General features: G+C 43.7%; 2 protein-coding genes across 3 annotated transcripts in view; both read right to left on the bottom strand.

Moving 5' to 3' along the window:
* The window catches only part of LOC127584233 (transmembrane protein 150A-like), a 36,651-nt gene extending 33,327 nt beyond the window's left edge, over nucleotides 1–3,324 (bottom strand). For both annotated transcript variants that reach the window (XM_052040864.1, XM_052040865.1), the window contains exon 1: nucleotides 3,148–3,324. In XM_052040864.1, coding sequence (XP_051896824.1) covers nucleotides 3,148–3,212 — 65 coding nt within the window. In that variant the 5' untranslated portion in view covers nucleotides 3,213–3,324. The remainder of the gene's footprint in view (nucleotides 1–3,147) is intronic.
* Nucleotides 3,325–19,040: 15,716 nt separating this feature from the next.
* Nucleotides 19,041–25,206, bottom strand: LOC127584334 (peptidyl-prolyl cis-trans isomerase F, mitochondrial-like). Its single transcript, XM_052041041.1, has 6 exons — nucleotides 25,069–25,206; nucleotides 24,304–24,334; nucleotides 23,495–23,583; nucleotides 20,882–20,978; nucleotides 20,174–20,249; nucleotides 19,041–19,448 (listed from the first exon to the last, which is right to left on the bottom strand). Exons 1-6 carry the CDS (start codon nucleotides 25,135–25,137, stop codon nucleotides 19,316–19,318), a joined length of 495 nt encoding a protein of 164 aa, XP_051897001.1. The 5' UTR covers nucleotides 25,138–25,206; the 3' UTR covers nucleotides 19,041–19,315.
* Between the last annotated feature and the right edge of the window lie 834 nt (nucleotides 25,207–26,040).

Below are 26,040 nucleotides of genomic sequence, written 5' to 3'. Positions count from 1 at the left end.
CTATAGAATGGTTGGAGCAGAGAAGGTGGCCATTCAGTCCATTAACTCCTTGCAGGCTCCACACTGATCGCACTTCCCTGCCTTCTCCCCAAATTCTTTCCTTTCAGATTCTTATCCATCACCCTTTTAAACGCCAACACTGAATCCAACTCCACCCTTAACAACTTGCTGTTTAAAACAAAATCCTCCATGTCACCTTTGGCTCTTCTGCCCATCACCTTCATTCGACGTACCCTAATCCTTGATACCTCCACCATTGGGAACAGTTTCCAGCTTATCTACATGATTTTAAATATTTCTCACAACCTCCTCAGTTCCAAAAACAACACCAGCTTCTCCCCCATCCCTAGAATCACCTTGGTAAATTTACTACATGTAGCCCAGAACTAGACACAACCATGCAGTTGCAGCCACTCCAGTGACTTTAAGAATCACCAATCCCTCCTTGCACATACTCCGTGCTCCTATTTATAAAGTCCAGGATCCTGAGTATTTTTTAACCACTTTCTCAAACTGCCATGCCACTTTCAACAAAACTATGGATATATTCCTGCAGTCCCGTTATTTTGCCGCTTTTGGAACTGTTCCCCCGATTTGTATTACTTCTTTTCATTCTTCCTACCAAAGAGTAATACAGTACTTCAAATTTCTCAGTGCTAAGTTTCATCTGCCACCTTTCCACCCTTTCACCAGCCTGTGAAATCTATTCCTATCCTCCCTGCAATTCAAGACACCTCCAATTTCACAGCAGTTTGTTTGAGAGACTCTTGTACACAGTGCAAAGTTTCTGTGAATCATAAACTTGGACAACCAAGCACAACATGCCTCCAAAATAATTTCTGAAAATTATTTCAACCAACAAATTATTTCTACTTCTAGGTATAATTTCAATGTTAAGAGAGATCACAGCAATGGAAGGGAAACAGCACAACTAGCTACCCACCCCCATAACTGCAAGCATGCTTATCATATGATGTGGTAGTAAACGATACACACATGGAATCTCCTGGTTCAGATCCCCAGATTATGCTTGCTTAGTTGATCAGGAGGACAACTGAATGTTGTGATCTAAGGTTAGGGAGTGGAAAATCAGAGAAAAAAGAAGTCTTTTCAAGCATTGATGCCAGATGAACAGAATACCAGGTTCAGCTAGTTTAATAAGCTGCCAACCAGGTTCATACATAAAGATTATCCACTTGGGAGAAGTACTGAAAGCAGCTTACCTCAATGCTCCAGGGTCATAATTAACCACATCACTCTCTTCCACTAGTTCAATTCTGTTTGTCCAAATAATGGCACATTTACCCTACCTAAGCCCATGTACTCTGTATCTCTCCTCCTGCCACCTTACAATCATGTCCTGAGTATCCAACTTCATCCCTTTGTTTGTTTACATTCTGCACTTTCTAGGAATATCTGCAAGCACGCCAAGTTCCAAAGATACCTAACACCAAGCAGTACTGCTCCACTATTAAAACTTAATTCCATATCAGTTGCTGTACATTGTCAAACTTCTTATCTGAGTTATGGGCTTGTGGAATTATCTTTTGAATTATCCTTCAAAGAACCATCATCTCTAAATTCCACCAAAATTTCCACGTTTGCTCCCCTGCCTGCTCTGCTTAAGACTGTGCTTAAAATTTGCCCTGCTTGAAATATGTTTGGAAGTAAACAATCTGTCTTAAGAAACTGAAGCAAGAATTGGCCATTTGGCCCCTAGCACCTTCTTCTGCCATTTGATATGATCATGGTTGGTTTTTTACCTCAGCTCCATTTTCCTGTATTAACCCCATATCTCCTGATTCCCTTAATATCCAATAGTCATTTATGTGTTTTACATCAATGGCGGTGCATAAATGCAAACAAATTGTCACTTGTGCATCTGCTTTAATAAAAAAAAAGCTGGGATATCTCAAGGCCAGGCTGCACTTGTGGAAAAAGAAAAAGAGTTTAGATTTCAGGTCCAAGACCCTTCACAATAGCTGCTTTACATTTCCTCCCCTGCAATGTTGATCAATGAGGAAAAAAACTTTTAAATATACGTCCATCACCTCTGGTGCAATTTCTTCACAATCTCGTTCAAAATTGTATAAACTCAAAAAAAACTCTCAGGCTACTCTTCACAGATACTTTAGCCAACTAAATTCAAAACCTCTCATACGTATTTATTATCACCTCTCCATACTTCAAGTCTGCCATCCAACGTTTCTAACAAAAGATCATCAATCTGGAGTGTTCATGCAGCTTCTTTCTCCATTCGTGCTGACAGGTCTATTGATCATTTTCTTTCAGATTTCTAATGCTTGCGGTATTTTGCTTTTGGATCCAATCCTCCAATGCAAGCATGCTTGGCCTTCCTTCTTATAGATCATCTTTTAAGTGACAGTGTGCAGGTTCCCCACATCTTCGTAGTAAATCCTTTGCGCTTACTATTTCTCTTTCCAGTTTTAGAAGCCACCTCAAACTCATCTTTTGAACTGTGGATATAACCATTTCTCCTCTCATTCTTGCTTCCTGATATGCAAGTTGGGAAATAAATACATTGAAACTAAAACAGAAATTGCTAATAAAACTCAGTAGATCAGTCAACAGTCAATGGTTGCAAGCCTGAAACATTGAACTGCTTGTCTATGCAGCTGCCTGACATTAGTTTTTCCAGCATTTTGTTTTCGATTTCCAGCAACTTACATTTTATTTGATTTTCAAGTAAATGTAGTGAATGCAGCGAGGAGATGCCTGACTCCAGGACAGGGCAATGCTGCACAGAATCTGCGGTTCTTACCGAAATGTCAGAAGTCTTGGACCATAAACTTCAAACACGGTTACAACTATTTGCGCTGTGTGCGCATCTCCTTCACCACAAGCACAGCCCCGCACGTTTCCACTCGTGGATATTGGTGCAAAGGGGCGGCTTTAAGATCAGTCTCAATTCGGGGTGAGTGAGTGAGGGTCGGGGAAGGGGTGAAGCGAAGCGAGGACCGGGGGGAGGAGAGGTCGGTGGCGGGCAGTGAGCCGGGGGCCGGCGGTGCCCCCGGAGGGTGGGGGGGGGGGGGGGGGAAGAGGCCTGCGGGGCCGGGAGGCTGAAGCCCCCTCCCCCGGGGCGGGGATGGGCAGCAGCGAGGCCCGGAGGCAGAGCAGGCTACTCACACGATCCATATGCCGGCGATGGAGAAGGCGGACAGGCTGACGGGGAGGATGACCCAGGCAGTCATCGGGAAGGCCCGGAGCCCCTCACCTGAGCCCCGGCCACGCCACGCACACCGATACCGAGCGTCCCGATCACCGAGCAGCAGCCGGCGGACTCCACACCTGCTCCATGCCCCGCCCCGCAGCCCAGCCCGGCCCCGCTCCCGCCTCGCCGGCCCTGCCCCTGCCCACACTGCGCATGCGCCTCAGCCGGGGGGGGGCTCAACGGGGGCGGGGAAGAACTACAACTCCCAGCCCGCTCCATGGTGTGACGTACATGGAGTGACAGGCGGTAGACCCACTCAGGAAGCGTAACGTCAGGGTGGGGCGGGGCGGGGATATGTCGGCGGCTTTGAGGTTCGGTCTGTCACATCTGCGGGTCGTCATGTTGTCCTCCTGCGGTAACGGGGGCGGGAGGCCGCTCGGTGTCGGCTGGTCCCCGGAGCCGCGGGGCCGCTCGGTGTCGGTTGGTCCCGGGGGCCGCGGGGCTCGGGCCGATAATGCAAGACTCATAGGCCACAGTACCCATGACAGCTGCTTAAAGTGCAGAGGGTGCCAGTATCCACCCACACCGTGCCCCGGTGTTACACACAGTCCCACACCGTGCCCCGGTGTTACACACAGTCCCACACCGTGCCCCGGTGTTACACACAGTCCCACACCGTGCCCCGGTGTTACACACAGTCCCACACCGTGCCCCGGTGTTACACACAGTCCCACACCGTGCCCCGGTGTTACACACAGTCCCACACCGTGCCCCGGTGTTACACACAGTCCCACACCGTGCCCCGGTGTTACACACAGTCCCACACCGTGCCCCGGTGTTACACACAGTCCCACACCGTGCCCCGGTGTTACACACAGTCCCACACCGTGCCCCGGTGTTACACACAGTCCCACACCGTGCCCCGGTGTTACACACAGTCCCACACCGTGCCCCGGTGTTACACACAGACCCACACCGTGCCCCGGTGTTACACACAGACCCACACCGTACCCCGGTGTTACACACAGACCCACACCGTGCCCCGGTGTTACACACAGTCCCACACCGTGCCCCGGTGTTACACACACCCACACCGTGCCCCGGTGTTACACACAGTCCCACACCGTGCCCCGGTGTTACACACAGACCCACACCGTGCCCCGGTGTTACACACAGTCCCACACCGTGCCCCGGTGTTACACACAGTCCCACACCGTGCCCCGGTGTTACACACAGACCCAAACCTTACCTCGGTGTTACACACAGACCCACACCGTGCCCCGGTGTTACACACAGTCCCACACCGTGCCCCGTTGTTACACACAGTCCCACACCGTATCCTGGTGTTACACACAGTCCCACACCGTGCCCCGGTGTTACACACAGACCCACACCGTGCCCCAGTGTTACACACAGTCCCACACCGTGCCCCGGTGTTACACACAGTCCCACACTGTACCCCGGTGTTGTACACAGACCCACACTGTACCCCACTGTTACACACAGTCCCACACTGTACCTCGGTGTTACACACAGACCCACACCGTGCCCTGGTGTTACACACAGACCCACACTGTACCCCAGTGTTATAGTAGTCGGCCAGTGTTATACACAAACCCTATGCTCACCAATGCTGTACCTCAGTATTATTATACACAGGCTTAAGCCCACCTGTGCAGTACCCCAATGTTATGCACAGATCTGTGTCCACCAGGACTGTACCCCTGTACGATATGTAGACCCATGCCCACCAGTAGTGTAGTGTACATTAATGTTACGCACAGAGCTTTGTCAACCACTACTGTTATACCCATGCCCACCAGTAACATACCCCGTGTTATATAGTGACAATCCTTTGTTCATCATTCTCCAACCAGCCACACCACCCATCTGCACCCACCCCCCAACCACCTTCTGTTGCTATCCATTCTAATGGAACATATTCCACAGGAATGTATATTGTGAACCTTCAGTAAAGCTCTGATAATCCAGCATCTGATTGTTCAAAAATCCCAATGGTTCACTCATTATTCTGGAATGTGAGCCAGGCTGCAGAGTACAGCTGGATCCGTGGTCCAGACTGCTTATATATTTCCTGTTCCCTTTAAACTTACCGGGCTCATTGGAAAAATTGTTATACATGTAAAAAGGGTGAAATAAGGTTGTATTTGGATATTAATAGGAGTAGCATGCAATGGTCCAGCACCACTGAAGCCCTGAATATGCCGGATTTTTGGAGTGGGGGCGGTATAGTGTGGGGGATTGACACTGTTCTCAGCAGCAAAGAGCAAAAGTTCAGATGGCTTTGTTGTTGCCTGCCAGATGACAAGGTTCTTGGGAAGATAAGAAACACAAGCAGGCCCCTTAAGCCTGCCCTACTGTTCAATGAGATCATGGCCGATGCCCTCTGCCATTTTAACAGTTTTGGTTCCCTGGTCCCAACTGGTTCATCTTCACCGTGAATGTACAATCCCCCTACACCTCCACACTCAGGAGGGTCTGAGGGCACTCTGATTCTTTGCACAGAAGCCCAACCAGTTCGCCTCCACTTGCGCATTCATTCTACTGGCTGAACTCAATCTCAGATTGAACAACTTCTCCTCCAATTCTGCTAACTTTCTCCAGATCGAAGATGACATTGACTTGGGTCCCAGTCACACAAATCTTTTTGTGGGATATGTGGGACAGTCTTTTTCTCAGTCCTATTCCGGACTCCTCCCTCAATTCTTTTTTCCAATACATTGATGACTGCGTTGGTGCTGCTTCCTGCACTCATTCAGAACTTGAACATTTCATTACATTTGGTGTCAATTTCCACCCTGCTCTCAACTTCTCAATTATTGCATAAATTGGACATAAATTATACAAGACAGTGAAGAACAAAGACTGTGCAAAACAACACATTAGTGCAAAACTGCAATTAGAAGTAAGTCCATGGTAGAGCAAGAGGTGGTCCATAGTGTTCCGTTGCTGAGGTAGACCATACTTCTGATCTCATCCTCGAGGCTCCTAACCAGAGCAAGGAAAGAGTTACCACCTCCACCCAACAGCTTCTACATTCAACAGATTGCCTTTCACAATTATCATCGCCTTCAATGCAATTGTACCATCAGACACATCTTCGTGTCTCCTCCTCTGTCAGCATTCTGAAGACACCATTCCCTGGTCCACTCTTTCATCACCACCAACCACTCCCCTTTCCATGGCACTTTCCCATGCAACCTATTCACCCCTTCCCACCACCTATCCCCTCCAGGTGAAGCAGTGATCCAATTGCACTTCTTCCAACCTAGGCTACTGCATGCGGTGCTCACAATGTGCCCCCCTCTACATTTGAGAAACCAAATGCAGATTGGGTGATTGTTTCGGAGAGCACCTATGTTCAATCTTCAGGGATGACCCTGAGATTCCTCCTGTCTGATACTTCAATTCTCTATCCACTCCCACTCAAATGTTTCCACCTGTATCCTCCTACACTGATCAAATGAGGTCAACATAAACTTGAGGAACATCATCTCAACTTCTGTCTGGGCAAGGCAAGCTGCAGCTTTCTGGACAGGGATTACTCCCGGGTGCTCCGGTTTCCTCCCACATCCTAAAGATATGCAGGTCTGTAAATTAATTGGCCGCTGTAAATTGGATTTAGTGGATTTAAAGATAATCTGTGAGTGGTAGAAACAGTGGAGAGAATAATCTGGGATTGGTGTAAAATTAGTGTCAATGGGTGTTTGATGGGCTGAAGGGCCTGTTTGTGAGCTGCATGTCTCTCTGACTGTGACAATAATCAATTTAACAATGTCAACTGACTTGTTTATTCTGTTTGTGTCAGAACTGACTAGTTCTGCTGTAAATTTATCCATCTGTAATATCGACTCAGTTTTCTCTCCACAGACACTGGCTGATCAGCTGGACACCTCTAACCTTCTCCTTTTGGTTTCAGGTTTCAGCTCTAATCTACATTTCAGAATTGTGCACATTCCTTTGTTTGCTTTCTCTCTCTGTAACTGCCCTCATTAATATATTACCAAACAGCTCTCTAAATATTAATATCATGACGGTGAGCTTGGCCTCACCCTATCAAATGTAATATCTTTGTCCTATCTGCCCCTTCTCCACCTTCTCTGCAATTTAACACTGGCTTGTTTTCTCACTTTCCCAGTTCTGATGAAGGGTCCTTCTCTTTGCTCAAATGCTGCCTGAACTGCTGAGTGCTTCCAGCATTTTTCTGTTTTTATTTTAGATTTCCCATATCTGTACTTTTTGATTTCCAGTCTTTGCTTCAACACTACTTTCCCACTTGTCCCCATACCCTCTGGCTTCCTTATAGTTCAAATGTCTGTCAACCTCTGCCTCTATATTCAATTTCCACTGCCTTCAGTGCAATGCCACCATCAGGTTACGTCTTTGCCTCCCCATTCATTATTCTGAAGAGACTGTTCCCATCACAATCCCTTAGTCTGCACTTTCATCTTCATCAGCCAGTCCCCTACTCCTGCACTTCCCCATTCAGTCATAGAAGGTGTGTTCCAGATTCTAACCACCCTCTCACTGAGAAAAGTTCTTCCTCAGATCCCCTCTAAATCTCCTACTTCTTACCCTTATATGTCTTCTTCACCACCTTATCTAACTGTGCTGCCACCTTCAAGCATCCTTGGACTTGTGCACTGAGTTTCTTCTGTTCCTCAACACTCACTAGGGCCCTACCATTCAGTGTGGTTGTCCTACCTTATTAGACCTCTCAAAGTGCATCACTTTGCACTTATCAGGATTAGATTCCATCTACGGCATTGAGTACAAGAGCTAAGATGTCATGTTACAGATGTACAAGACACTGATGAGACTCCGCCTGGAATATTGTGTGCAGTTCTAGTCACCGTACTATAAGAGGGATGTGATTAAGCCAGAGAGTGTGCAGAAAAGATTGACAAAGATTTTGCCTGGACTAGAGGGCTTGAGTTATAAGGCAAGACTGGGATTGTTTTCCCTGGAGTGATGGAGGCCAAGGGGTGACCTTATAGAGGTTTATAAATCATGAGGGACATCGATAAGGTGGATGGTCACAGCCTCTTGCCAAGGCTAGAGGGTTTAAGGTGAGAGGGGAAAAACTGAAAAGGGACCAGATGGGCAAGTTTTTTAGAGGATGGTGAGTATACGGAACAAGCTGCCAGACAAAGTGGTAGAGGCTGGTACAATTACAACATTTAAAAAGCATTTGGACAAGTACATGGACAGGAAAGATTTAGAGCCATACGGATCAAACGCAGGCAAATGGAACTAGCTGAGCTAGCACCTTGGTCGGCGTGGGTGAGTTGGGCTGAAGGGCCTGTTTCCGTGCTGTATAACTCTATGACACTCACCTACACACTAGGGATATTTACAATGGCCAATTAACCTATCAACCCTGTCTTTGGAATGTGGGAGGAAAACTGGAGCTCTCAGAGGAAACTTATGCAGTCACAGGGAGAACGTGTAAACTTCACATGGGCAGCACCAGAGATCAGAACTGAACCCAGGTTGTTCAAGTCATAAGGCAGCAGCTCTCTTCACTGTTGTACTGTGCCGCGCCTGATTTCTGTTTCCGTCCTTGAATAGTTTGTGGTTTTCCAACTTCTAGAACCTCTCCAGAATTGAGGGAGTTTTGGTAGATTACACCATCACATCCACTGTCTCTGCAGCAACTCCCTTTAAAACCCTAGGATCAGGCCTTCAAGTCCAGGAGGTCTGTGGGCCTTTGGTTTTCCTAGTATTTTTTTCTGGTGCCAGAGATCATTTTAAATTCCTCCCTCCATATAGCATTTGATTACCTATTATTAGCAAGATGTTTTTAATATCTTCTAACATTATTTAGAATCTGCCACTTTCTATTTACATTTATTAATTCCCCAGCCTCATCTTCTAAGGGACCATGGTTTACTTCAGTAACTCACTTCCTTTTTACTGTATGTTTTTATATTACAGATCCTCCCCAGGTTACGAGCACCCAACTTGTGTACATACGAATGAGCGTTTGGGAGAGCGGCAGGATGGATTTGCTGGCTGCTGTGGGGCTACAGGCATCTTCTACTGTGTGGGAACTTGGTTCAGTGGAATATCTGAATGTTTGAGTCAAATGCCCTGGTTTAACTACACGTTGCCCTTGTTTGGCCTAGTTGGCGTATTGCGGGCCAGCCACATTTCCAACTTGCAAGCTCTTCGGGTTTTGAATGGTTCTCAGGAACAGAACCCTGTCGTGACCTGGGGAGGACCTGTATTTGCTGGTTACTCAAGTGACATACAGTGAAGATGTCACTCATGTTACATCTTCCCTTTGTAATGATTTTACCCTTTCGTTGCTAGTTTCTAAAATTTTCCCAATCATCAGCCCTACCGCTAATCTTCACAACATTTTATGACTTGTCTCTCAGTCTGATAATGTCTTTAACTTCTTTAGCAGATGGTGCATCCTCTCTTTCTCACTGGTTCTGGATATCTGCACTAAGCTGGAAAGAAACTTACAGAGGGAAGGGAAAGCCTCAATCATTGTGGTACTTGTAGGCACCAACAACAGAGGCAGGACAAAGAAAGAGGTTCTACATAGTCAATATGAGGAGATAGGTACCAAATTAAGAAGCAGAATCTCCCGACAATCTATGAGCTGAATGCAAATTGACAGAGGACAGAGAAATGACTGTGTGGCTCAAAGATGTGTGTGGGCTCTAACTGGTGGAACACTGGGACCAGTACTGGGAAACTGGGAGGGGTGGTCAATGTAAAATAAATACTGAGTGATCCAAATAATGAAGATGTGGTAAATCAGAGGGTGGAGGCAAAGCTAGAGAGAAGGGCATTTCTGTGCGAAATGATAAACAGACTGTGAGAGGAATGGAAGGAGGGTACAAATCCCAGAGTGATTTTGTAGATGAGGCTGAAGGTTACAAAAACAGAGGACAAACTAAATGTACATAGAAACAAAACAGCTGAACTGAGAGTGCAAATGGAAATAAATAGTGAGCGGGCTATAATAGACCTGGTATTGTGTTCTGAGACAGGAGTAATTAGTGACTTCATAGTGAAAGTGCCCGTAGGTAGCAGAAATTATAATACGATTGAAATTTACATTCAGTTTGAAGGAGAGTTCCAAGATTGGTATTTTAAGTGTAAATAAAGACACTTATGAAGGCATAGAAGCAAAACCAGCTGGAGTGAACTGACAAATTAGAATAAGGATTGACTAATTGAGGTGCACTGGCAGATGGTTAGAGGGATATTTCAGAATATATGGAATGAATACATTCCAGCAAAAGTGAAAAGTTTCAAGCTGAAGACCTACTATTTGTGGTAATGTTCAAAGATAGAATCAAACTTAAAAAGAAAACATATGAAGAGAGGACAGCTAGCTGGTCAGAAGATTAGACAGAATAGGAAAACCAGCAAAGACTGAAGGAAGATTAATAAGGATTATGATTATATAAGGATAATAAGGATATGATTATGTGATTTAAACTAGCCACAAAAATAAAATCAGATAGTAAGAGTTTCAGAAAGAATTAACAAAGTGAGCGTTGATCCTATTGAGAGCCAATCTGAGAAAACAGAAGATGACAGATGAGTTACACAGAATAATTTGTATCAGTCTTCACATTCCAGAAATAGTTGTAAGTCGGGAATTGGCAGCGAGGGAGGAGCTTGGGAAAATTACAATCACCAGGGAAGTGTTACTAAGCTAATTGTTGGACCTGTGGGCTGACAGGTCTCCAGATGCTAATACAGGATGGCAGAGTGGTGCAGCTAGTAGACCCCCTGCCTCACAGCGCCAGAGACCTGGGTTCAAACCTGACCTCGGGTGCTATTGTGTGGAGTTTGCACATTCTTCCTGTGACTGCATGGGTTTCTTCCCTCATCCCAAAGACGTGTGGTTTGGTAGGTTAATTGCCACTGTATATTGCCCCTAGTGTGTAGGTGAGTGATAGAATCTAGTTGTTGAGAATAAAAAAATGAAATGAGTGTAAAATGGGTGGTTGAAGGCCTGCTTCTGTGCTGTACCTCTCTATGACTATGACTACGATTTCATCCTGGGGTCTTAAAGGAAATGGCCGGTGAGATAGCTGATGTGTTGGTTTTAATTTTCCAAAATCCCCTGGATCTGTGAAAGATTTCATTAGATTGGAAAACAGCAAATGTAAATCCTTTATTCAAAACGGGTGAGAGATACAAAGCAGGAAACTACAGGCCATTTAACTCAACATCTATCATAGGGAACATGTCAGAATGTATTATTTTTAAAGCAGAACATTTGGAAAATTTGACGCTAATCAGGCAAAGTCAACATGCTTGTGTGAAAGGGAAACCATGTACGATCAATTTATTGCAGTTCTCTGAGAAAATAAAACATGCAATAGATAAAAGGGAAACTGGTGGATGTACTATATTTAAATTTACAGAAGGTCAGTAGTGGTTGGAGATCAATCATCTCAGCCACAGGACATCTCTACACGAGTTCCTCAGGGCAGTCCCTAGGGCACAACCATCTTCAGTTGCTCATTTTCTTTGAATCATAAGGTCAGAAATGGGGATGTTTGCTGATGACTGCACAATGTTCAGCACCATTCGCAACTCTTCAGATAATGAACAATCCACATCCAAATGCAGCAAGACCTGGACAATATCTAGGCCTGGGCTGATAGGTGGCAAGTAACATTCATGCCACACAAGTGCCAGGCAATGACGATATCTAACTAAGGAAACTCCAACTATCACCCTCTGACATTCAATGGCACTACCATCACTGAGTCCCCCACTATCAAAATCCTGGGGTTAGCATTGACCACAAACTGAACTGGAGTAGCCATATACACAATGTGGCTACAAGAGCAGGTCAGAAGGTAGGAATCCTGTGGTGAGTGACTCACCTCCTGACTTCCCAAAGCCTGTCCACCATCTACACGGCTCAAATCAGGAGTGTGATGGAATATTCTCCACTTACTTGAAAGAGTACAGCTTTAACAACACTCAAGAAGCTCAACACCATACCAGACATAGCAGCCTACTTGATAGGCACCCCATCTACAGGATGCACTGCAGCAACTCTCCAAGACTCCTTAGACAGCACCTTCTGAACCACAAGCTCTACCAGCTAGAAGGACCAGGGCAGCAAAAGCACGGGGAACACCACCACCTGAAAGTTGCCCTCCAAGCCACACACCAACCTGACTTAGAAATATATCGCTGTTCCTTCACCATTGATGGGTCAGAACCCTGTAATTCTCTCCCTACTGGCTTTGTGGGTACACCCACACCTCAAGGACTGCAGTGGTTCAAGAAAGCAGCTCCCCACCATCTTCTCAAGGGCAATTAAGGATGGGCAATTAAATGCAGGCTCAGCCTGTGAAGCCCACATATCTTGAATGTATAAAAAAAAACTAAGTTGCCACATCAAAGATTATTTCAATGAATAAAGGTGTAAAAGGTAACATAATAGCATGGTTAGAAGATTGGCAAACAAAAAAGAAGGCAAAAATGTTTTCGTTTCAGGTAGGCAAGATGTAATAAATGGTGTGTCACGTGGACTGATGCTGGTCAGTCGAGTTTGTTGTTCTATGCACAAGTACATGTATGCACAGGTGCGATGAAAAACTTACTTGCAGCAGCATCACAGGCACATAGCAAGATATAAGCAACATTCACAAGAAAAATGTAAACATAAATTATGCACAATTTTTACAAGAAAGAACACAATTAGGACAAAAAAAAACACAAGTCCATTTTATTGCAAAGTGATCAAAGTGGTCATAGTGTTGCTGTACTTAGGTAGTGATTAGGGTTTTGCCAGTGGGTTCAAGAACCAAATGGTTGAAGGGAAGTAGCTGTTCTTGAACCTGATAGTATGGGACTTCAGGCTTCTGTACCTCCTGCCCGATAGTAGCTGTGAAAAGTTGACATGGCCCTCAACGTTTTACAATTTACAAAAATGGCTTTGATGAAGGCATCAGAGATATGGCTGCTAAATTCACTGATGATACAAAGGTAGGTAAGAAAGTACATTGTGCAAAGGACACGAGGCTACACAGGGAGATAGACAAATTGACTGGACAATATCTGGGAAGTGGAGTGTGTGAAATTATCTACTTTGGCAGGAAAATAAAAAAAAGGAAGCATATTTTCTTTATGGAGAGCGACTACATAGCTCTAAGATGCAGAGGGACCTGTGTGTCCTGATTTATGATTTGCAAAAGACTATAGATACAGCAAGTTATTAGAAAAGCTAATAGAATTTTGTTGTTTATTGCTAAGGGAATTGAATGAAAAAGAAGGGAGGTTGTGTTTTGGTTATATAGGGCATTGGTGAGACCACATCTTATGAGAAAATCTAGAACTATGGGTCGTTATTTAAAAATAAGGGGTTGCCCAGTTAAAATAGAAATAAGGCATTTTTTTTTGTACTCTCAGAGAGCGTTGAGTCTTTGGAATTCTCTTCCTTTAAGGGCAATGGAATTACAGTCTTTGAACATTTTTATTACAGAGGTAGATATAGTCTTGTTAAGCAAGGGAGTGAAAGGTTTCTAAGGTAGATGGGAATGTGGAGTTGAGGTTACAATCAAATGAGCCTTGATCTTATTAAATAGCAGAGCAGGCTCGAGGGGCTGTGACCCACTAATCCATATGTTTGTATATTCTCAGTGCATCTGTGAGTCTGAGTGTTACATGGAGAGCATGTCTTAGGAGGCAGTCACACCACTGCTCAAGGCTTCAGAATCAGATTTATTATCACTGACATATGACGTGAAATGTGTTGTTTTGCGGCACAGTACTGTGCAAGACATAAAAATCTATAAATTACAAAAATAAATAAATAGTGCAAAAAAAAGGAACAATGAGGTAGTGGTCATGGGTTCATGGATCGTTCAAAAGTCTAATGGTAGGGGTGGAGAAGGAATGAGTGACCACCAGGCAGACCAGGAGAATCTGAGTGTATCGGTATTCACTTCTAAAGGCCATGGTTCCTCAAGGGAGGACAGCTGGAATCAAATGCATGTCACTATGGTAGCTGTACAGCGTGAAGTTAGAAAGGACAGGGATAGGGAAATTGAGAGGGGAGGGCTGGTAAATATTTCTGTGATCATAGTCACCAAGTGGCAAGTGAAGAAACTCAGGGGGAGGGTGAACAGCTGCAGGTCTGGGTCCCTATCTGTACCAACGACATTGGTAGGAAGAAGAATGAATTCCCGTGAGCAGATTACACAGAGCTGCAGAGGATATTAACAGGGTGTCGAAGAATGACTGGTGGTGCCGCACGGCAGCAAATACAGAAATAGGAGGAAAGTACAGATGAGTGTATAGCTAAAGAGATGGGGCAAGAGGGAGGGGTTTTGTTTCTTGGTCACATTATGTTCTGGGGGAAGTGTGACTTGTACGACCTAGATCAGGACAAATGGGAAGATTGCTAATGTCACTGAGGAGGGCTTTAAACCAGTTTGGCAGGGAGATAGAAGCCAAGGGAGGGAGGAAACCAAATTGTACATGAAAAAACATAAAGAAATGTAAGAAATAGGATCAGTATTAGGCTAATTGTCTGTTCAACTCTGCTCTGCTCAGTAAGATCTGAACAGATCTTCTATCTCAATACTATTTCCTTGCCCTTTTCCCAGATCCCTTTTTTCCTCTAATATCCAGAAATTATTATTCTCTATCTTGAATGCACTCAAGTCTAAGCATCCACAGACCTCTTGGGTCAAGTATTCCAAAGATTCAACACCCTCTGTGTAAAAAGAAATTCTACAGCTTTCCTATCGAAATGGTCTACCCCTTACCAGGAGATGATGACTCCTAGTTCTGGATTCTAGCCAGGGGAAATATCTTTCCCACATTTATCCTGTTGGGCCTCTAAATATTTTGCATATCTCAATGAGGTCAAGTCTCATTTCTCTAAACTCTAGAAAACAGAGTTCTGGATCACATTGCCTAAGTGGGTGGTGGAGATAGTTACTGTCACATTTAAGAACCCTCTGAACAATTACTTGAATCACCAAGACGTAGAAGGATGGAGACCGTGCTGGTAAATGGGATTGATATAGATGGGTTCTTGATGGTCGGTATGGACAGGACAGACTGAAGAACCCGTTTCAATGCTGTATGGCTCTATGACTGTAATAAGAATCTAACAATTTCACTCATACAAAAGAACTGCCATTCTAGGAATCTGACTGGTGAATCTTTCCTACACTCTCTACACCTACACTCTAGCACGTATATCTTTCTTTGGGAAAGGAGACCTAAACTGTACACAGTACTCCAAGTGAGATCTCACCAGGGCTCTATATAATTGTTGTAAGACATCCCAACTCTTTGAATTCAAATCATCTTGCATAAAGGCCAACATTTGCATTCCTAATCATTTTACCTTTTGGAGACTCATGACTGGACTGGAGCTCTTTGACTGTATTAAAAGGGAGGCAGAGAAAGCACAGATCTTGGAGTGCAGCTTTGGTGAGTGAGGGAGCTTGTCAACACCACCTTGGTTTGGACAGTGTGCCTGCCGGGTAGGTGGCCGGTGAATATTTTCATTTTTTATAATTCAAATAAAGTGTGTGAACAGATATTGGGTTCAATTTTAAGGGACCCTTTCTAAATTAAAGGTATGACAGGTGAGCTCAGTTCCTTGTGTTGTACGACTTGTAACACACAGGAATTCCGAGATGCTCCTTGGGGTCTGGATCAATGGGAGATACCTCCAGTTTGGCTAGCTGGAAGCGCCAGGATAAGGAGCTTGAGTGTCAACTGGAGGCACAATGTTGCATCTGTGAGGTTGAGAGCACATTTTTAGAGGTGGTCACCCATAGCTTAAGTAAAGGCAGTCAGAGAAGGAATGGGTGCCTCCTCAGGCAAGGGGTGGAAGCAGGCAGGTAATTAGGAAAACCTCAAAGTGCATCTCACTCCAAAACTATTTCTATGTTGGAAAATGATGGGGGCGAATGTATCTCCGTAGAGTCCAGCCAGATCCGAGATCATTGCAGAGTGGGTGGCTCAGCTGTGCAAGGGAGGAGGACCAAGAGTTCAAGGGCAATCCCTTAGCATGACGTCCTGCAACATGCAAATTAAGGAGCAGGGACTCTAATGTTGTAATCTCTGGATTACTTCACATATTACATACGTAACATAGGAATAGGAGGATGTCAGAAAAATGTATGGCTAAAGGGATGTCATAGGAGGGAAGGCTTTAGATTTCTGGATCACCAGGAGCTTTTCTGGGGAGGGTGGAACTTGTAGCAGGATTCATTGCATCCAAACTGGAACAGGCCCAACAACCTTGTAAAGAGGTTTTCTGGTGCCGTGGGATGAGTTTAAACTAATCTGGCAGGGGAATGAGATGCAGAGTAATTGTATTGTTAGGGAGGGAGGGGGTGGAGGGAGAGGGAAGGTGCAGTCAAATGCAGAAGGAAAATTACATTATTGCAGTGGGCAGAGCAGATACGAATGTGATAAAGTACATGGGAGGAATGCAAAGCTAAATCACATCACTTTTAATGCAAGTAGTTTGAATAGTAAGGAAAATAAATTTAGAGCATTGATCTCACATGGGAAGATTATATTGTTGCCATCACGGAGACATGGTTAAAAGTAGGGCAGAACTGGCAACTCAGCATTCCACAGAATAGTAACCTTCAGGCAAGACAGAAGGTGAGGGGTGGAGGGGTTATACAAAAGAGCTGGCATTGCAGTATCAATAAAGAAGTCTATTACTTTGCTCATCAGGGAGGATGTAGTAGAAGGCTCTTCAAATGAGGCCATATGGGTAGAGTTTGGGAACAAAAAATGGGAATTATTTCTTCTGGGACTAACTACAGACCTAACAATGAGCAGGAAATAGTGGAGCAAATGTCTAGTCAATTCAAGACAGATGCAAAACTAATAGAATTATAGAGGTAGGGGATTCATTTCCCTAATATTAATTGAGAAAACCTTAGAAAGGTTTAGAGGGGATAGAATTTTTAAAGTGTGTCCAGGAGAGCTTTTCAGCCAGTATATAGATAATCCTACCAAACAATGTTTGGAGATAGTGACCACAAGTTTCAAGGTAGTTATGGAAAGAGATCAGGACCATCTAGAAATTAAGGTCCCGAATCTTGGGGAAGGCCAACTTCACTAAGATAGGGTCTGGGAGGTCTACATCTGACAAATGGAAGTCATTCAAAAGTGAAATAATGAGAATTCAGCACCAGCATGTCCCTGTAAGGATAAAAGGCAATGACAGCAAGCCCAAGCAACACTAGATGTCAAGAGGTATCAAGGGCTGGATTAAAAACCATGCAGTCCATTTTGGTGTCGGTCTCAGGGTTTGCTGAATCTTGGTAGCCAGTGGTGATAGTCACTTCTTGTTTAGTAGTTTATTGGCAGCCTTGGTGGCTTTGATAGAAGTTTCTTTCTTAGTAACTGACTTGATCACACCAACTGCCGTCTGTCTCACATCACGGACAGCAAAGTGACCAAGGGATGAATATTCAGAAAAACAGGAGAGGTCCTTCAGGAAATATAAAGTGTTGGAATGTACTTCAGAAATTAAGAGGGCAAAGTTGGGGCACGAAACATCACCGACGGACAAAATTTTAAAAAATCCCAAAGCATTCTATATTGAGAAGAGGGTAACCAAAGATGTAAAAAGAGGTAAAGTGCATGAGGCAATCTGTTAATAGAGCTGGAGAACATATTGAATACAGATCACCCAAAGATATCATAGTTGGAGAATTCAGGGAAGAGCGGGGGGTGGGGGTGGGACGTAGCTGGTGGAATTCCAGAATTTTGATAAAATGAAAGTATTCGGTGTCTTCAGGAGCTAAAGGGCATAAATTCCCAGGGCCTGATGTAGTATGTCCATCGCTGCTGCTCTGAATCTTTGCTGGCCACAGGTGAAGAGCCAGATGACTAAAGGACAAAAGATGAGGTACCTTAAGGGTAACAAGAATATGCCTGATTATTACTGGCCAATTAGTCTAAAATCAGTTGTACAGAATTTATTGCAAAAAAAAAATTGAGGGAGAATAACTACCCTTGAATAACAAGGATTAATCAGATAGCATGGCTTTGGTGGGAGATCACATCTGACAATTTTTCAAAGGTAATAAAATGTATTAATGACAGCAGTGTAGTTGATATAGTCTGTGGACTTCAGTATGGCCTTTGACAAAGGTCATACATATCCAAAAGGTTAGCATCCAAGGGATCCAAAACAGTTAAGTGATGATAGAAGCCAGAGAATGAAGGGTTGGCTTTGTGACTGCAAGCCTGTGACCAATGGCATACCACTAGAAATTTGTGCTAGAACCCCTACTGTTTGTTAATAACTCAGATAAGAATGTAGGCAATATGGTCAGTGAACTTGCATGACAAAAATACTCATTCCTGATAGTAATCTTACACTACAGGGTGATATTGATCAGATTGGCTAAGTGCAAGGTAATGTATTTTTAGAGGATGAAGCATGTTATCACAATTTTAAAGTCAGCACTGATTGAATGGAGGAGCAGAATTCAGCCTAATTCTGTTCCTATATTTTGTGATTGACAGAAAAGTAGGGCAGGTACAGTAGTGTAGCAGTTAGCATAACACTTTACAACTCCAGCAACATGGGTTCAATTCCCACTGCTGTCCATAAGGAGTTTATACCTTCTCCCTGTGTCTGCATGAGTTTCTGGGTTTCCTCCCACATTCCAAGATTATGGGTTAGGAATTTTTGGGCATGCTATGTTGGTGCTAGAACCATGGCCCACAGAACACTATGCAAAAGATGTGTTTCACTGTACATATGACTAATAAAGACATCTTATCCATCCTTCACCCATTTCAGGTGGATGGATATCTAAATTTCAGGCAGAGATTCAGAGAAACTTTAAGCAGGTTTGGTGAGCAAATGTATACTTTATTTGAATGAAAGTGTTTTAGTACAAGGCTAAAGTAAACAAATAGTTCCATTATACATCATGAAAGTTAAATGAAGCCAAGCACTGCCACAGATCACTGCAAATCAATGGGTTAGACTCCAACCTGGGCAAGAGCCTCAAGGTAGCTTGGAAATGTACGATTACAATCAACGACAATTTGAATTCTGCCATCTTCATGACAATATACCATTGGAAAAAGAACTTTTGAGCAGCCATCATAGGAATGTTTTCATCACACCATTCCACAGTCAAGAATGTGAACAGTAACACTTGTCTTTCCACTCTGAGATCCTTTTGACTCCATTTGTTTCACAACTTCATAGCCTTCTACAACATGCCCGAACACAACATGCTTCCCATCCAACCTGAAAAAGACAAAGGTCAAATGTTAAGCTATAGCAAGATACATTTAAGAATCACATCAGCTAAAGTTTAACACAGAAAAAAATTCCTGAAGCAAATGATCTGAAATTCAAAAGGTAAGAGTGATATAAACAAGGTATTTTGAATTAGATAGGCACTAGAGGAAAAACATTCTGCAGGATTTAAAGGGTAATCAATCCCACTAAGAGTTAACATCAGATCAGCCAAATTCTCATTTATTCTCACATAAATTGAGACAGAAGTAGACTTGTGTTTCAGGAAAGTCAGTCACCATTCCCATTTTAACACTCCTTGCTGAAATAAATTCAGGTAATCGAACTAGTTACAGACACAGCACACTATTACTGATTACCAGTTATTCCCTTCCACATTGTAGAGTATGTGCAGAAACTTCACAGTGTGGGCAGTAGAAAAGTGGAGCCAGGGTTCAGTGCAGAGACAATATCTGCAACCACTACTTGGGTGGATCAGCCCATAGCTCATGTACAGCAAGCCTGAATACATGCCTAGAAGCAACTCAGGTACCAAAAGGTAAAAAGTAATTGCACTGTTGTATTTATTGATGTTGATGTTTGATATTTTAACCAAATTTGTCTGACATCTTGCACCCTGAAGTGTACACTCACCACTAAAGGGTGATCAATTTCAAACAATCCACATCCCATATAACAATATAAATCCCCCTACAGTTGCAGAAATAACTTACCAACTAGTCTTGGCAGTACAGATAAAAAATTGTGATCCATTTGTATTGGGCCCAGCATTTGCCATCGACAGTGTTCCTGAAAAAATTCCATATTAATCACATTCTTAAAAAATTATACACCAATGTCAAAGGACAGTACAGATCCACCCCAGCTTATGAACACTTGACTTGTGTACAGCCTGTACTTATGAGCATTCAGGAGACCAACAATATCAATTTATTGGCTGCTACAGACATCTGTTGCCTGGGAACTCCAGTTCACAAGTCAGAACTGTAGCTGTAAACATTCAGGTTACAAATAGTTCACAGGAACAGAACCATGATGTAACCTGGGGACAACCTGTATACAAAATATACATCTTTCCCCTCACTAATTACACCACCCCCCCCCCAAAAAAAAAATCACACATCCCATTCAACAAGAAGATTCTGTTAACTAGTACCACAGACAAGATAGTTTTGTTTGATCCCTGGTATTGGCTATTAGGCATTAGCTTCCATTCCATGTCATTCACATAGGATCACCACCCCCCCCCCCCCCCCCATTCACTCCTGAACAATACTCTAACTAGGAGGGTTGGGGAATTATGCCAGTCAGGCCATTACACTTCAAAATTCAAAGAATTACAACAAGGTAAAAATACCAGACACCCACCCATAAATACAAAATCGTTTTACATCAAAACTATAAAAGTATGTCTCACTCACCTGGTCCTTCATGTTTAAGTGTGAAGTTCTCATCTGGAAATTTGCTGCCATAGATAGATTTGCCACCAGTGCCATTGCCTTTTGTGAAATCTCCACCCTGCAGAAACCAGGACAAGCAGACTTGCAAATCACCCCCAACAGTGAGTCAAGAACAATTTCTACTCATTTTAAATCAACTAAGTTTGAGATCAAACTGATTCAAGCCATTTGTCTGTCTGAATTCCAGTGCCAATCTCTGAAGAGAGAAACGGCAAGAGATCTTAATTCCAACAGCCAACTATAGCTGCAGAGAATGGATTAAAAAAAGTCGAAAAGTCATAAGAATAAAAAAGTTTTAATAGACAAGTTTTCCTGTGCAAGATTCTAAATAAATAAAACTGTCTTGGAAAACACTGCCCCACCAATATTCTGACTGTGACAACCACATGATAAGGACCCATCTTCCCATAACTATTTCAATGCACACCTTGATTGATCCACTTGCCTGAAAATGTTATCCCATTCAATCTATTCTACTGCAAAGTATGTCCTTGATAACCTTTCAGCCCAGAACAATTCAATTTCTCAGCCAGTACCTTCTTTAAAGGCCCTCAAGCTGTCATTTGTGGCTGAACATACAAATACTTACTTCCACACCCTCATTTACTACATTGAAGCTTGAATTATCAAAAAGCTCAGACACAAGTGGTGGCCCCAATACAATTGCTTAGGATAACACTGCACACATTGGCCTTTCCATCAGTCTGCCTTCTACACTTCAGCAAGTTAAAGAATAAATCCAAGTGATTGCAACTCCACAACCCATCACCAATGCTCTCCTTGGCACATGACAGATGGCCTGTCAGTACCCTTTCTGCTGCAGAAAGAAATGTATTTGCCAACATGTTTGAAGTCTACCTCAATCACTCAGCCCCCCTCAAAATCTAGTCAATATCATTCTGCCCAAAACTACTGTACTTGATTACAGGAATGTAATCTAATTATCAATGACCTGCAACATTGTTTCCACAGATGCCGCTGACCATCTCTAGCATTTTGTTCAATCTAAGTTTAAAAGCAATCAATTTTTTTTAATCCAGATATTGTTCAACCCATACTTTTGTCTCTCCTAATGGTAAAAAAACTCTTATTTAATGAATCAACTTTTGAAATATTTCAACTCAAAACTCATTACTTGAACAAATTTTTGATCACCAAGCTACTGAAAATCTAATACTCCTGTTCAAATGAAAAAACTTAGTTACACTGATTGTTAACTTTCATATTAAACAAAGTCACCTAAAAATCATTTGTGTCCTGGAAAACAGGCTGTATCACAAATTTTCTGTAACACAAAGCCATGTCATCTGTACACAAGTCAAGAAACGAGAGTTAGAAAAAAGTAAATAAATTACAAATTCTGCAAGAGTAAATTTCCATTACTCAAACAGCAATTTTAATGCTTGATGTTGCAAATTGCTTATGGACCAGAGGACTAGAAAACATTAGACAAAGGGTTAACTAGAGTTCAAGATACAAGAGTAAACTAGCAAGAAATAAAAGCACTCAGATTTTACAAGTCTAGTTTAAAAAATATTAAATGTTTTGTTTTAAAAAGCCAATACAGCAGAATAAGGTATAAACAAGAGGGAGAAAGTAGGAAACTATAAGCCAGTAAAACCAATATCTGATGACAAACTGCTAGAAGTCATTAAAGCAGTGGAGAACCACATACACAGGAAACCACATTATGTAATGGGCCAGGTCAACATGGCTTTATGAAATGCAGCTATCTTGAGAGATTAACTAGCAGGATAGATGACAGGAAAGCACACATGGGTTTCTGGAAGGCATTCAATAAGTTGAATACTGCAGAAGATGGAGTATGAGGACAACATACCAAATGGGAAGAATTGGTCAACTGACAGAAACCCCAAGAATAAATAGCTTAGTCTCATCTTTCATGAGGGAAGCTCTTGGATCCCATAGGGGAAAAAGTTACCAAGCAATTAAAGCGAAGTAAAATGCTGACGATTACAGCAAGGTGTATTGCGTATGAAAGTGAGGAAGAGACCTGATACAACTCCACAGTACTGGCAAGAGCACACCTGTAGTGCTGTCTGCATTTTTAGTCCCACCTGAAACCACCACAGGCAGTACGGAGGTGGTTTAGAGCTGATGATAGTATCATCAGAGGAAAGACCAAACAGACTAGATATAGTCCAGAGTCTACAAGAATACGAGGTGAAAGCAATTAGAGGGGGCTTGCCAGGATAGAGGCCAAGGTGGTGGGCTGGGCAGGAATATGGTAAGGTATTGTCCGTTTAGCAGTTAAGGGTGAATGCTTAAGATAAGAGATTCTTTGGATTCAACCACCCCCTGAGAGCACTGAAGGTTAAGCCATAACTGCATTAAGATCCCACCACCTGCTCCCCAACAAGAGACCGAAGGAATTACAGGAACAGCCTTACACATTAAATGTCAAAGCATGGTTGAGAAACATGCTCCTTACATCAGTGATTAACAATACTGCAATCTTTAGAAAAGATCCAAGCATACTGAAGTAGATTTCAGTTGAAAATGTTCAAATTTAGGAGCAAAATTAACTTGTTAAAGGATTAGGAATGTACTTACTTGGCACATAAAACCAGGAATTATTCGGTGGAAAACTGATCCCTTAAACCCTTCACCCTCTGGTTTGGTGCAAAGCACACGGAAGTTCTCTATTTAAAAGACAGGTAGCAGATTGAGCAAACTTCCACCCTCTCAGACTCATGGGTGAAATGACTGCAATGTTCATTTTTAATGTATGAAAACTCCACCCCACTCCCAAACTCAAGTTTTAGATTTAAATTTTGGACAATACATAATGTAAATCTTACATCAGCCAAATTCAATCTGCTCCAAAATGTACATTTAGAACAAATTCAACCAGATGCCCCCAACAACCAAAAAACCACTAGATTTAGGATTTGCAGTTTAAAAAAGTCTGTAGGATGTTACAAATCTGAAACACAGATAATGCCATAGACATTCAGCACGTCAGGCACCATCTGTGGAAAGTTAATATTTCAGGTCAAAGAAACTTCAGGCGTTTCTCCTTCCACAGACGCTACCTGACCTCCTGGGTGCTTCCAACAGATTTCTGCCATTTATTGAGATATCCATTCTACCAAATTCAAAAGCTAAAAAATCTTTTCCCCCCTCAAGTCCAAGTAGTATCAAGTTAAAATTACAAAACATTAAAGGCAGCAGCTCACCGCCTGTCTAGAAGCAGTTACAATGGGCAGCAAATACCAACCTTGCTAGCAAAACGCAGACGTCATGCACGAATAGGCGCCCACTAGAGAATTATTCGTGCTCCTCTGTAGTCGATTAAAGTTAAAGCAATTAAGGTTGTACTTAAATACGTTTAAGAAATTAAAGACTTTTGGCAAACTCACCTGCAGTTTTTGGAACAATATCGCTATTTAGCTAGTGGGGAGAAACAAAAGTAGTATTAAAGCCACAGATTTACAACCTTGCAAGTAGTACAAATGCAATGCTGCAGTTTTATTCATAGTGGGGGCTGGGAAATTCCGATAAACCTTTGCTCGCACTGATTGCCCGAGGGCGATTCATCAAACACCTGACTTGCCGTGTTAGTGGACATAGCGGCGGTAGGTCATTGGCAGAGACCCCCCCCCCTCCCCGCGTAAAATGGCGGGCACCGGCTCGGGCGCCCGATCTTCGATCGTCAGCACCAGTTGGGTGATATAATTTACGCCGAAAGGAAATAATTTTCCAAAAACAAAAAGGAGGCTGTACAACTACTACCGCAAGCTCAAGGTGCGGGGAAGCAGTGACAGGGCACGCCGCCCGACACGTGGCCGGCGGCGCAGTGGGCCCGGACCGGGAAGTTGGGGGGGAAATCCAAGGCCTCGATCCTTCCCCACGCCACCCCTGCCGAGAGACCGGGGGGGGGGGGGGGGGGGGGGGGGAGGTGCAAACAGTGGCTGCCGATGGACGGGGATTCCACACATACGGCGGGGGGGGGGGGTTAATTAACGTTAGCACGGATGCTCAGAGCGCGGGGGTTTACACTTCCGACAGGCTCCTGACTAATGGACTGGGGGTAAAATGGAGGCCGGCCGACCGACACCACATGGCCGCACCGGACCCCACGGGAGTCCTCGGGAGCCCGGGAAATCAAACATCGGCAGATTTACCTCGAAAATGATGCGGCCCACAGGCTGCTTATCAAAACCGATGTCGAAGAAGACGCGAGGGTTTCCCATTTTTGTTTCCCGCTTTCTTCCGACCTCGCCTTCCGCGCTGTAGGGAGCGTTAAATGCGCGAAGGACCCGCTTGCTCTTCTTTTATAGCGGTTCCCCGGCTCGCTGCCTCCCACCGCCCCCCCACCCTGATTGACATCCAAGTGAAGCAATCATCTGTCGCCAACCTTATGATCGACAGTTACATTAACCAGTAGGCGTGCGGCCGGTCCGGCAGGTGCTCTTTGATAACTGAATCACTGCTCTCGCTTTTGAGTAACAGTAAAAATGATTGGCGCCTCGACATCAATGGGAATATAGCGCAGCCAACCGAGCAGTCAGAAATAAATGTTCTCCTCTTCAAGGAAAAATTTATATGAACGTGCATATTACGTGCCGATCCGCAATTAAAATCCTCTGTTAGCTTAATCTTGCCAAATTGAAAATAAAAATTCAGTAAGAAAACCAGGGAGGTAGCGACCAATCAGCGGTTTTGTGAGCATTTCATTGCACTTTTATCCCCAAATAATGTGGGAATGTAGAAAATCCCTGCTAATAAATTTAAGCACAGATTATGCATTATAGATATATACCATGTATAAAGGGATCCAGGCGTGCAAAAACGTGGACCCGTGACACAAAAGGCGATGAATAATATTTCACATTTATTTGGAATTATCTATTTTGCTGCGGGGGGGGGGGAAGAGAGGGACATTGTCTTCATTGTTGCTTTTGTCATTTATTTTTTAAAGATGTGAGGCTCGCGTTGCTTCTCTCTCGGCAGCTCTGTCGAAGCTGGGGCTTGTGCGCGGAAGCCCGGTCCCGGCGATGGGCGAAAAGGCGCGGCGTCGGCCGTTGCTCTGGCGGGTTCCAGAAGGTTCTCCGTCGTCCGGCCGCGCCATCGTCTTTTGTGTCTTGGCGCAGTTT

This window comes from Pristis pectinata, chromosome 29 (assembly GCF_009764475.1).
Source record: "Pristis pectinata isolate sPriPec2 chromosome 29, sPriPec2.1.pri, whole genome shotgun sequence".
Classification (NCBI taxonomy): Eukaryota; Metazoa; Chordata; class Chondrichthyes; order Rhinopristiformes; family Pristidae; genus Pristis; species Pristis pectinata.
The sequence above is the reverse complement of the archived record's forward strand: the minus strand, read 5'-3'. Positions and strand labels throughout refer to the sequence as shown.

What these genes read in the sequence shown, in the direction of transcription:
- LOC127584334 (XM_052041041.1), bottom strand. Translation starts at nt 25,137, where the DNA reads ATGGGAAACCCTCGCGTCTTCTTCGACATCGGTTTTGATAAGCAGCCT. An exon ending in TATTGTTCCAAAAACTGCAG is followed by an intron (nt 23,584 to 24,303) that starts GTGAGTTTGCCA and finishes TCTTTTAAATAG; the next exon opens with AGAACTTCCGTGTGCTTTGC. An exon ending in TGTACTGCCAAGACTAGTTG is followed by an intron (nt 19,449 to 20,173) that starts GTAAGTTATTTC and finishes TGTCTTTTTCAG; the next exon opens with GTTGGATGGGAAGCATGTTG.